The sequence below is a fragment of the Pygocentrus nattereri genome, chromosome 21 (assembly GCF_015220715.1).
Source record: "Pygocentrus nattereri isolate fPygNat1 chromosome 21, fPygNat1.pri, whole genome shotgun sequence".
In the NCBI taxonomy this organism is placed as follows: domain Eukaryota; kingdom Metazoa; phylum Chordata; class Actinopteri; order Characiformes; family Serrasalmidae; genus Pygocentrus; species Pygocentrus nattereri.
The window spans coordinates 9,281,993-9,294,979 of record NC_051231.1 but is presented as its reverse complement, the minus strand read 5'-3'; the positions used below and the strand labels follow the sequence as shown (position 1 = coordinate 9,294,979).

General features: G+C 43.7%; 1 protein-coding gene across 1 annotated transcript; it reads left to right on the top strand.

Moving 5' to 3' along the window:
- The first annotated feature begins 38 nt into the window (after positions 1-38).
- rbm15b (RNA binding motif protein 15B) lies at positions 39-3,893 on the top strand. Its single transcript, XM_017713318.2, has one exon. It carries the CDS (start codon positions 293-295, stop codon positions 2,897-2,899), a length of 2,607 nt encoding a protein of 868 aa, XP_017568807.1. The 5' UTR covers positions 39-292; the 3' UTR covers positions 2,900-3,893.
- The last annotated feature ends 9,094 nt before the right edge of the window (positions 3,894-12,987 follow it).

The window sequence follows — 12,987 nt, the reverse complement described above, 5'->3', positions numbered from 1 at the left end:
ATCACGTGCGCGTGAGCTCCGCCCATCGGCGGCGCGCGCGCACGTCTCCATTGTCCAAGATGGCGGTGCGGACGCAGCCTGTATGATGCTTCTGTTTGTAAGGCGCTTATTTTGTATTTTTTCCGGCAAGTTTCGTCTCCGCGTCCCGCTCCCGGTCGGAGGGAACGCGAGCGCCTCTCCGCCTTTGCTCGCGCTCATCTTCACGCGCGTCGCGGCGCGGCGGGTTAGTGTCGCTTCGTTTCGCGTCGACCCGGTTTTCCCTCCATCGCGCGGAAAAGTTTGAAGGGGAGAGATGAAGCGGCAGGCCGAACGCGACGCGAGCCCCGCGCGAGCCGCCGCTAAACGGATCCGGGAGCGTGAGAGGGAACGGGAACGGGAGCGCGAGCGGGACCGGGAGCGCGAAGGCAGCCGTAGGGAGGACGCCATCGCCGCCGCCGCCGCCGCTGTTGCTGCTGCTGCCGCTGCTGCCGCCGCTGCTCCTCCCGCGCTGCTTCCTTCGCCGCCGCTCGCGCTGCTGCTCGCTGACAGCCGCTATGTGAAGCGCGAGGCGCGCGGCGGCGAACGGGAAAAGGCTCGCGCGCGCGACGAGAGCGGCGCGCATCATCGCTTGCATCACGACGCGAGCGCTCGGTCCGGCCAGCGGGCTGCAGGAAAGGGCAAAGGGTCAGCGGGCGCCGAGCTCCTCGGTGGTCGTGCTGCCGGGGCCGCGGGCGGTGCTGCTGGGAGTAGCAGTGGCCTCGAATACAAGACACTGCTGGTCAGCAACCTGGGTTCACACCTGTCCGACGAGCACATCGAGGACGAGCTCTTCCACGAGTTCAAGAAGTTTGGCGACATGAGTGTGAAGCTCTCTCACACGCCGGAGCTGGGCCGGGTGGCCTACGTGAACTTCAGGCAGGTGGAGAGCGCCCGGGAGGCACGCCACGCCAGGGCCCGGCTGGTGCTGGGTGACCGCCCGCTCCGGGTGGAGCCGGTTTATGTGCGCCGCCGCAGCTGCACGCCGCCAGATGTGGCCTATGCTCCCCTGCTGCACGCCGCTTATCCATACAGGCAGCGCTCGCTCTCACCAGGAGCTGGAGGCAGTGCCCTGCGGGACGCTCGAGCCAGACATTACGCCGAGGGTGTTGTCGGGCTTACCAGGGAGCGAGAGCGACTCTTGGATTACTACAGTGCTTTGGAGGAGAGGAGCCGTGCCCTTGCGTTACAGATGCAGGCCGAGGACGACCTGAAACCCGAGGATGACCAGAGAGCCACTAGAAATCTGTTTATCGGCAACCTGGATCACAATGTGTCGGAGGCGGAACTCAGGCAGGGTTTCGAGAAGTATGGTGTTATTGAGGAGGTGGTGATCAAGCGGCCGGCCCGCGGGCAAGGATGTGCCTATGCTTTCATCAAGTTCCAGAACTTGGACATGGCTCACAGGGCCAAGGTGGCCATGCAGGGCCGGGTGTTTGGGGGGAACCAGGTGAAGATCGGCTACGGTAAGGCCAATCCCACCACACGCCTGTGGGTGGGTGGCTTGGGCCCCAACGTGTCGCTGGCTGCCTTGGCCAGAGAGTTCGACCGCTTCGGAAGCATCCGCACCATTGACTATGTGAAAGGAGACAACTTCGCCTACATCCACTATGAGAGCTTGGATGCAGCCCAAGCTGCGTGTGCCCAGATGCGCGGCTTCCCCCTGGGCGGCCCCAACCGTAGGCTGCGTGTGGATTTTGCTAAAGCTGAGGAGGTGCGGGCATACCCACAGCAGTACCAGCTGCCCCTTCCATTGCCATCACATTATGAGCTTCTAAGTGATGGTTACGCGCGCCACCGCAGCTTGGAGAGAGAACTAAGGGCACGGGCTCGCTCACCATCCCACCCGCTTTTTGCAGAGAGGGAACGGGAACGTGGGATCTCTGAGCGCGACTGCAGTCCTCCTAAGGGCCTGGAGCGCAGGACTAGCACAGAAGCCTTTGGCCGAGGAAGAGCCCGCAGTCGTAGCAGGGAGCGCTGGACTAAGGACAGAGAATCAGATCGCAAAGGCTGGGATGAGCGGCGCAAGCGTCGGAGCCGGAGTCGGAGCATCAGTCCCGGTGAGCGCCTGTTTGAGGAGCGAGGTCGCGCCAGAGTGAGGGCTGGTGCCCCCTCCACTCCAGAGGACAGCCCAGACCGGGCTCGTGGTCGCCTCCCTGACTCGACCTCCGAGCCCCAAAGCCACACACCTGACAGCAGCCACCAGTCCAGCGATGAGCGGCCCCAGTCACAGGATGATTCAACCCAGCACCGCAAAGGCGGGGAGCATGAGCGCAACCATCGCAAGAGCGAGCCAGACCTGGATGCACAGGTAGACAAGTGCAAGAGTGAGCCAAAAAAGCTCAACACACTGTCCGAATATGCCCAGACTCTCAGCAGAGTGTGGCATGGCTCCCTGGTGCTGAAGAACAGCAGCTTCCCCACCAACATGCACATCCTTGAAGGGGGAGCCAGCTTCTTCCTCTCCCTCATGAAAGACAACCAGACGGGCAGTGCCAAGATCCCCCAGCTCAAGATAGCCCAGCGACTGCGGCTGGACCAGCCCAAGCTGGACGAGGTGACCCGCCGCATTAAGCTGGGCAGCCCCGATGGCTACACCGTCCTCCTGGCCGTGCAGGGCCCAATGGAGCGGGACTCGCCACCTCCAGAGCCAGGCCTCCAGAAACGTCTTCTCCGGAACCTGGTTACCTACCTCAGAAACAAGCAGGCAGCCGGTGTCATCAGCCTGCCCCTCGGCGGGCCTAAAGATCGTGAGATGGGGGGCATGCTGTATGCTTTTCCCCCTTGCGAGTTCTCCCAACAGTACCTTCAGACTGCTCTGAAAACAGTGGGCAAAATAGAGGAGGAGCACCTTGTTATTGTGGTTGTTAAAGACTCACTTTAATACTCCTTTTCTACAGCAGAGGCAATGGACAGCTTTGTTTTATAACTTTCAATGAAAACAGTAACTGCCTTTCACACAGCATTCCGTTTTTGGACTAATTTGGACTGATTCATCGCTTTGTAAACTTGAGAAACTTGACAGTTGTTTTTAATCTTGTTTTTATCCACAGCATTCTAGTACCTTATTGTACCTCAGTTTTTTTATTGATATTGCATGCAGGAGGCAGTTTTACAGAAGTTCCTCTCCACTGATACATTGTGTATTTGATGGGAAGTCAAGCATAGTGATTTATGTTGAAGCCGCAATTTTCCTCTCTTCGCGGTAGCTTTCCTCTGTTCAGTCTAATAGTTTTGTTTTTTCTGTTTCCTTATGCTGACAGACCAAGTGTGACTTAAACATGCCATATTCTGAATGTAGTAGTTGTGACAGCATTCATCCATTACAGGGGAGGGACTTGTCATTACAGGCAACATCTACCTCTGGAGTCTTCTTTTGTCAAACAAAATGTCTTCAGCAACGCCTCTGACAAATGCACTCGGCATTAACAGCAGGTGTCCAGAAACTGTACTAATTTTACGCCCATAACACTAATTTTTATAAGCAATAGTGCAAACACTAAGACCTGCGTGCTGATATGATGCTGTTGTGTTTTTTAAATATTTTAATTTTTTGTAGCTTTCTCCAGGTCACTAAATGCATTTCAGAGTCATTTTAATAAGTTTTAAGTGAAGCTGACATTGAAGCTGCTTTAAAAAATATGTATGAAATAGTATGACTGAAAATCCTTGTTGCTTTTGTGAAGGAATGCATCAATTTGACAAAACTACTTCCGAAAAAGAGTCGTTTGCTTCCTTTAGCAGTTGTATAACTCATTCCACAGCGGTTCCTTGACACTCCGTTTTGTTATTCCACATGTAGCCTTTTCTATTGTTTGTATTTGTCCTATGTATGCCATCTGAAAATGTAAGTAAACGTTTCATGGTCTTCTTTTTAATCCTCTCTCAGCTCTCGTCTTTTGATCCTTAATTCCAGGGGGTTTGTGTCGTAGCGTCGACCGCCAACGATGAAGCCGAATACCTCAAATGTGGATTTGAATCCCTAAGCATATATCATGTCTCCATAGCTACCTATTTGGATGCTTCACTTCAAAACAATAATGTGAAGGTTGGTGGTAACCAGGCAACCACACTTGAGCTGGAGCATCAGTGTGAGGCCTGAGAGGGAAAACAAGTTGAGAAGTAGTTCACATTTTTTAGCCTGTTTCTTGGTCACTCCTGTCACCACTAGATGGCAGTGTGGTCACATGGTGGAGGGTTTGATTTTAACACAACAGTCCTGCTGTGCAAGTGGGTAGTAGCTTCAGGGGATGGACTTGGCAGTGCATATTAAGCACTGAGCTAAAGACTGTACATTATTAAGCTGCAAGAAATTAAGATTTGACACTTAAATTTGCAAACCAATTCATGTGTTGAGGGGATATTACTCACATGGTGCTCAAATCACAGCTGGGATTTTTCTAAAACTATGTTGTAGCTACTGTATGTGAATATTGATATTCTTGACATTGACGCAGTATTTTAAGACAGTGGTGCTAAACGTTGGAAGCATTTGATGAAATTTCACTTGCTTTAGACCACAATGTTATATATTCTAATATTTATAGTAACATTTATTTTGTTATATATCTTCAGTTTAATGAGCTCTTTTTGCATTACACTAAATGGCAAAATTGCAGATGTATGCATGCTTTTCAAAGATGACAAACTGCAGAAATGTTTGCACTTTAATAAAGAGAGTCAACCATCCAACAAATGTATAAAATGGCTCAGAAGGAGACACTGGGGTTTCACTGAATATTGCCAGGAGTTGTGATTTAAGGAGCTTATTTATGTAAAGTAGGAGTGGGCAAAAATATCTAAATACTTGAGACAATACAATTTTTATAATACATATTATAAGTTGGAATAGTTAAAAAAAAAAAAAAAAAACCATTTAATGTTCAGTGCTTTACATATATTTCTGCAGTAAGTCCAGTTACAGGCCTAATCATGTTCCCTTTTCTAGTAAAGCATGCAGTTGATCAGAGTTTTTTCAGTACTGATATCTACAGTATATGCAGAAAAAGCTTATTGATATTTCTTACACTAATTATAAAAATTGTCATGTTGTTCACCACTAATGTAAAGAGCTTTTGTGAATGAAATAGTCTTTAATGATCTTTATACGGGATTTTTCAGCCACCTTTAGAATGGACATCATAATTAGGTCTTCAGTAATTGTATTACAGTTTCAAGCTGTATATGAAATTATATATGTATGTACTTTGTTTTAAGGTACCACTGCATTTGACACTTTGCATTGCGCTTGGTGATGTAAGGTTTGGATGCAGTGGCTCGACCATGGAAACCCATTCTATGAACCTCTGTACGCTGTTCTTGAGCTAAACTGAAGGCCACATGAAGTTTGGAGGTCTGTAGTGATTGTCTCTGCAGAAAGTTGGTGACCTCTGCGCACTATACGCCTCAGCATCTGCTGACCCCGCTCGGTTATTTTAAGTGCCCTACCACTTTGTGGCTGAGTTGCTGTCGTTCCCAATCACTTCCACTTTGTTTTAATGCCACTGACAGTTGACTGTGGAATATTTAGTAGTGAGGAAATTTCACGACTGGACTTGTTGCACAGGTGGTGCCCTATCACAGTACCATGCTGCATGTTTGACTCTCTTCTTAGCCTGATGCGCTCATCACTCTGGTACAGGATAAATCTGGGCTCATTAGACCACATAACCTTCTTCCATTGCTCCAGAGTCTATCATACTCCCTAGCAAATTGAAACCATTTTTGCTGGTTAGCCTCACTGGTAAGGGGTTTTCTTAAGGCTACACAGCTGTTTAGTCCCACTCCCTTGAGTTCCTTTTGCATTGGCCGTGTGGAAATGCTCTTCCACTATTAAACATATCCCTGAGTTCTACTGTTGTTTTTCTACGATTTGATTTCACCTCATTCCTTCCTCTAAGATGATGTTTCCCCACTGTGCTTCCACTTATAATAATGCATTGGACAGTTCTTAACCTGATTTTAGTAGTTTCAGCCATCTCCTTAAATGTTTTCTCTGCTTAATGCAAGCCAATAATTTGACCCTTCTGAAACAGATTAACATCATTTCCACGACCACAGGATGTGTCTTACGACGTGGTTGTTTAACAAATGAGAAGCTACTCACTGCATCAGTTAGGGTTAGGGCAGTGTATATAAAATGTGTATTTATATGCATATATATTTATATGTAACTTGCTCAAGTTGCAGTGTGAATATATATGAGAAAATACTTCCCCAGGTCAGTAAGCTATTTGTGAAGTAGCAGTCATGTGACTCAGCAGTTGGAATGTTTTCTTTTATGCAAATGAAGCTTGAATTGAAACAGATCTTTACAACAGCTCTATAAAATCTAAGATGCCAGGAAAATAGGGATGTCTTTTTCTCTCTCTCTCTCATAGCAGCTCCCAAATCATCACGGCCATATCGAATCCTTGTACACTCATTATTTTCTGGCATGGATTCAACAAGTTTTTTATTTTTAAATGTAGTCCAGCAGCAGTTCTTTGTTTGCATAGGAAAGCTTATCCTCCATTTCCTTTTTTGCTTCATTCTGTTTTGAAGGTCAGTCTATTTTTAGTCTATTTATATGTAAGCAGGCATATTATGAGGGCTGTTATCTCTAATGATGCCATTCAGAGAGAAAAGTATTAAAACTGTCAAACAACGACAAAAAAGTGCTGTAGATTTGCTGGACATGGAAAGTGGCAAATCGGCCGTGTCTTGTTTCCGTACTTTGCTGTATGTTTTTTCCTTTCTTTCCTTCCTTCTCCTTTTATTTCTGTTTTCTGCCTACCTATATGTCTTGTGGGCATTTTATAGTCCTGGGAACTAAAGATCTCTAAACAATAAACCTAAACTTTAGTTTTGGGATAATTAGGCCAAGCAGAGAACTCTCCTGAGCTGCTGCTGTTGGAGGTGGGAGGTATATTCATGACAGCAAAGATGTTTATTCTCCTCCTCATGAAATACTAATGAAGTACAGACGGTTTACTCACAGGGTGGTTTACTGTCAGTATTATTTCAATTGTGCTTGATCTATTTTGATACCAGGTTCATTGTCGTCAGTGAGAGTGGTGAAAAGCCATCACAGTCTTTAATTAATGAACTAGTGAATGTTTGGGTCAGAAAGTCTAAGCTGGTCAGGCTTTGCTTATCTGAATTTAAACATGCTGCTCATTTGACACATCTTCCAAATCTCTGCTGTCTTGGCTCAGCGATCTCCCTCGGCTTTGAGTGACACGCTGCTTAATTGACTGGACTCTTCACCCATAAGACGGCAGGTAATTCTAGAGGAGCTTACTCCGGTGATATTAAAAAGGTTTTTGTGTTTGTCCATAGGCTGGTTTTCCAGCCGCATGAACAAACTCAAAAAGAGGGTCTAAAAACGCTGCGGTAAGCTTCTCTAGAATTACCTGCCTTCTTAGCTGGAGACTTGAACCGAATAGTGCTGTCAGAGAAGATCCTCCATTCAAAATCCTCTTTAGTCTAGGCTTAATCCATGACCAGGAAAACCATCCATACATCGTTTACCTCATTGCTAGCTAATTTCTGCTAATTTAACATCCAGCTGAGGCTTTGTTGTGATACTTGGTATTGGGTGACTGTTTCTCTGGAATTTAGGCCTTGAATACGAGTTGCTTTTGCTGATGGAATCTGCTTTCTGGAAGATTCTCATACATCTCTCTCTCTCTCTCTCTCTCTCTCTCTCTCTCTCTCTCTTACTCTTGCTCTCTCTCTCTCTCTCTCTCTCTCTCTCTCTCTCTCTCTCTCTCTCTCTCTCTCTCTCTCTCTAAGTAAATAAATAAATAACTTAGTAGTGAGTACCTTCACGCAGAGCAGGGTCACTTAGCTACCGTCACTGTTAAAACAGATGGTTCTTCAGTGAAGGCGAGAGAGAATATATTCTTTATAGAAGCATTTCATGCTTAAGTGGTTCTTTGCATGGTGAAATGATTCTTCAGATTGATAAAGGTTGTATTGTGTGTGTATACAGTTCTGTATAGAGCCTTTTTGAAGATGGTTCTATATAGCACCAAAAAGAGTCTGCTTTGGTTACAATGCCAAGTTTGTGACAATAAAAAAACCTTTTTGATGCTATATAGAACCATTTTTAAAAGGGTTCTATATAGAGCCATATACAGCACAATCTCCATCAATCTGAAGAACCATTTCATCATGCAAAGGGTTCTTTGAGTCTCCATGGTGGTGGTCCATGTGGAGCCTTAATGCAGTCCCGTTGGAATTCTCCTGGATTTATGCATACAAGAAGTGTCTTTAAGGTGTCCAAATACTTTTAATAGTTTATGATTACTCTCTGTAGTAGTATTCCTTAGAATACCTGTTCTATCCAGGACCTTGTAGTTCGGTGGTGATTATTTTTCCTGCCTGCTGGTGCACAGTGATGTAATAAAATGTAAGTAAACAAATTCATTACATTTTGATGGACGATTGAAGAAAAGATCTTTTAAATGATACGAAGCATGCTTAGTGTGATGATGGACGTGAGCTAACGAGGCACAAAAGGTCAGTTTTGAATACATTGTAAGGTGGACGCTGGTGTAGGAAGCGGTTTCCGATACAAATCCTCAGGACTTCTTGCCTCTGCGCATTTTGTGCTTTTTTTTTTCTGTTCTGGAACAACTGATCTGGCTGTTAAAAAGCTGGACCATTAGCTAATGAGTTCAGGCAGTCAGAGCAGGGAAAGCATAGAAATGCACAGAGCGTGGGGTCCGGAGGATGGGGAGTGGAAGTGCTGGTGTAGAGAGCAGCATTTCTGCAACAAGACACTGACAGTGTGAGAGATTTTTGAAGAACTAATCTAGATATGAAATCTTTATGAAAGCAATCTGAATAAAATGATTGAGTCCTTTTTAGATTGATAGAAACAATTCTTTCTGCTCCATTTTAAAAGTCTTTTTTCAGAAATCTGCAGAAAGAGGGCACTTTTTGGCCGCCTGGTTGTCAGGTTTTACCAGATGTTGAGGAAAGCCATCGTTTTCTGTCGTGATGCTTTACTGTTTTCCTGTCTGACTTAACGTGGCCCTGCATTTATAGCATCCGGAGTGGAATTTTGCAGAAGTTGCCAGATTGAACTGTGTAGCTCCTGGGATGGATTAAATCTTGAAAAACTGGCTTTTTCAGTCAGGGGATTAAATCCAAATCAGAAGCCAAAATGGATAGCTTTTGAAAAACTGTCACTAGAGGAAGCAGGGGGAGGGTTAATGATTTAGAGGCTCAGGCTAGTCTGAGCTCAACGCAGTATTTAATTTGACAGGGAAATGAAATGTATTACTCGGGTCACTGTGCTCTCTGGCTCCTTTCATTCTGTTGGAGATTCGTTTTGAACTTTGTATTCATTTAGGTAAGCTTTCTGTCTTTAAGGACACTGAGGCTCTCTAGCTGTGAAGGAAGAAAGCAGGTGTGCTGAAATGATATTAAACAGTGGCCTCTATATCTGCTAGGGATGTACAGCTCAATGCACTTTCCTCCTCTTAACAAGTAGACTACAGCCTGTTATATAGCCAGAGGTCCATTAAACTTCACACTCTCCGACAATGGCACAGTAAAGCTCTTGTGTGGAACAACTTTAGCACAGCCTGCGCTTGTTTCTGGGAAACAGATAATGGCTGGTTATAGACGAAAAAAGATTCTCGATGGAGATTCAGTTGGGTGATTTGTGTTTGGAACATTAAGTCAGAAGAAAAAAGAAGAATTTTTGTCTTCATCACTTGTTCTAAACAGTTTTAAAGGTGCTTTTTAGATGGCAGTTCAGCTTTTCTATTCTAAAATGAGCCATTTTGTTATAGCCTTTTAGAGCAATGGAATTGAGGTCACTGCATTAGCCAAATTAATGAATCAGTAATAGCGTAACTCACCAATAGCCGGAACGTTGATGGTCCATGTTTGTTGAAAATACATTCCTGTGCAAAAAGTGCTCAATGTGAACCTCCTCCAGCTGCACAGACAACATCAATGCCATAGTCCGATTCATCCCAAACTCTATAGAGCCTGTCAGGTGTCACTGCACTCATGGCTCTTTCAGTGTAATTTCAGAGATCATCCAATATTGTTGGCAGTGGTGGCACATAAACAGAATCCCTGCAAAAATAGTCACACTGCATGAGATCTGGGGATGCTGTTGACCTTTTTCTTGGAACTGTTGGTACCAACGCCAAATGCTCCGAGTTTGCTGCCGTACTGACAAACTCTGTGACCCCCTCTTTCAGTTGGACTGTGATCGGTTCCTAGGTGCCTCATGGTTGTAAAAATATGGCAATTTGAATTTGGATTAATCTGTCCAATCCCATACTAAGTTACTTTAGCTTTTTTGTAATCATTTGTTAAGACCATTAAAACCTAGTTAAGTTAAACTTGGCTTATGTTAAGACTGTTAAAGCCTTTGTTTTACCATTTTGGTCTTGGCCCGTTTTTTTTGCATGGGAGTGTACATGCATAAAATGGTCAGTAACACTTTACGGCAGGGCAGCATTCATAAGGTTACATGGTGTCTATGTGAGCTCTTTGACAGCTGATGTAGACCTACATGAACATTTATAAACACTTATTTCCACTAATTATCATAAATGTTGCATTTGTCTGCTGCTTCCTGTCTTTTTTCCACTTTAGGTTGTCATATCACTTTCTGGTGTGACACAAATGACAGATTTTGTAGCTCAGTGTCACAATGCTACAACGCCTTGGAATGACAGCAGCATTATGTCACAGTATGTTTCAACATGCTGTCATTTCACCCAAAATAAGTATTCTGATAACCCAGTGTTTAAAAAAAGTTTGTCGTCTGACATCATGTGTTATGTCAGATTGACATCAGTTATCATGATGAGCTTATGCAGGTGTGATGTAGCCTTATGAATGCTTTGCTACAGTAAAGTGTTACTGATGATTCTAATATGATGCTGCTACCCCTTAAATGTAGGTTTCAACTAATCATTTGGAAGCTGTAAAGAAATATTAGATATAGCCAGACTGGTGAACAGAGCTAAAGTTATACAGCACAGAGAGTAAACTATAATTCAGTCAATATCCAGAATCCCTCATACTAAACAGTGGTGATCAAATCGTAAGGCAGATAAATAATTTCTTCATGGTGTTCCCAAAAACGTGAAATATTCAATAAAACATTGTAAAATTTGAAGTCTGGTGTCTAGTGTACAGTTTGCAGTCTACACTGTATCTTATTATTGAATAAAATAACAGAAGTTATGACAAGTGATTCTAAACTTTTGAATACTTGTGTTCTCAATGAACCTGCCTGACTGTGGTGTAGGAAACTGGGAAATACCAATCATCTGACTGCATCATACATTTGAACAGCTGAGCAAGTCATATTTTTAAGTGGGGAAATTCAGGATTCTGGTGATGCACTGGTTTACTAGATGTGACGTTATATGGATATATAAAGGGCAGCTACTGTGCTGAAATGGGGTACTGTGTATATTATATATTATAATACAAAATCGGAGCACAGCAGCTGCACTTTATATTTATATGACATCATCATGATGGGGTCAATAGAAATGCTCAAAAAGAGCTTGGAATAAAATCTCTTTACATTAACTGACAGTTTTTTTTTCTTTTGCTTTTTTTTTTTGGAGAGTGATTATATGCACAGACATTGTGTGCTTCTATGTTATGTAGGTGCTTTTTTTAATGTGACAAAGAAAAAGCAGAATATGTATTATGCAAACCTCCATACTTGCTTTTTTTGCCATATGGTGGGCTTATCTTCCAGCAAGCCCCCAAACACTTACTACTTAACCATCTACAGTATACTGCCTTCCAATGAACACAGCATGAAAGAAAATATCGACACACTTAAATAAGATGGCTCTTCAAAGGTTCCTTAGAAAAGAAAATTAGTTCTATATAGCACCAAAAATGGTTCTTCTGTTACAAACTTGGCGTGGTAATAATAGAATAACCCTTGTGTTGTATATAGAACCTTTTTGAAATTTGTTCTACATAGCACCATATTACAACATTTCCCATCAATCTGAAGATTGATTTCATGATGCGAAAACCGTTTAGGCATGAAATGGCTACTTTTGAGCAATCTTCTAGTGCCCCTGGGCAATGGGGACCTACAGTCTCACATACAGTCAATCTCTATAACACACACACACACACACACACATACACATCTTCTAAGCCGCTTCTCCTTCTGGGTCGTGGGGGGTATAACATACAGTAAAATATAATTTTATAGTAAACTAAAATAAAAGAATATTTCTGTCAGTGCACAAATATGCACAGCAAATAAAACAAAACAGAAAAATAAATAAAACAAGGCAGAAATGAGTAAGAAACATCTCTCTTCTTTTGAGTTATATTACAGTATTTTAACATATATAGCACTAAGGTGCTACTCTTTAAGTAGGCCTAGCTTCTTCTTTAGGCCAACTAGAATTCATGAGTAGACATATCTCTCAAAGAATGCATCATGCAAATTCTCAACACTGAAATAAACAGTTTGAAGATCTAATTTTTAGGTTGCATATGACTTTGATAAAGCAGAAAGGTTTTATCTTCCCTTGCTGAGCCAGCATCTCCGCTGACCTGTATAAGTCTGATCGACTTAGTGTGCACCACCGCACCTGCATACATTAGCCACTACGCTTCATTTCAACTGCGTATTTTATTTAGCGCAAGGCATGGATGTGATGGGGTTTGGTAAAGGGGAGTTCCACCATGTTTTCAAGATTTCTGCATAACTAAATGCTTAAGATGTAAACACAGTCATTCAGAGTGGTTTGATGTGAAATGTTCTGTTCTACAGAAACTTAGTGAGTCAGAATTGTTCACAGAGGTGGTGATGGAAACCAGACATCTGAAGAGTTTAATGCCTTTATAAGCTACCTCACAAAGTTATTAAATAAAGTGACTGTGAATACAGTGCTTGGTACCTGAGATGTAGTTTTAAGAAGATTTTGGCCTGAAATACAAGGCAAAATAATACCCAAAGAAAATGTT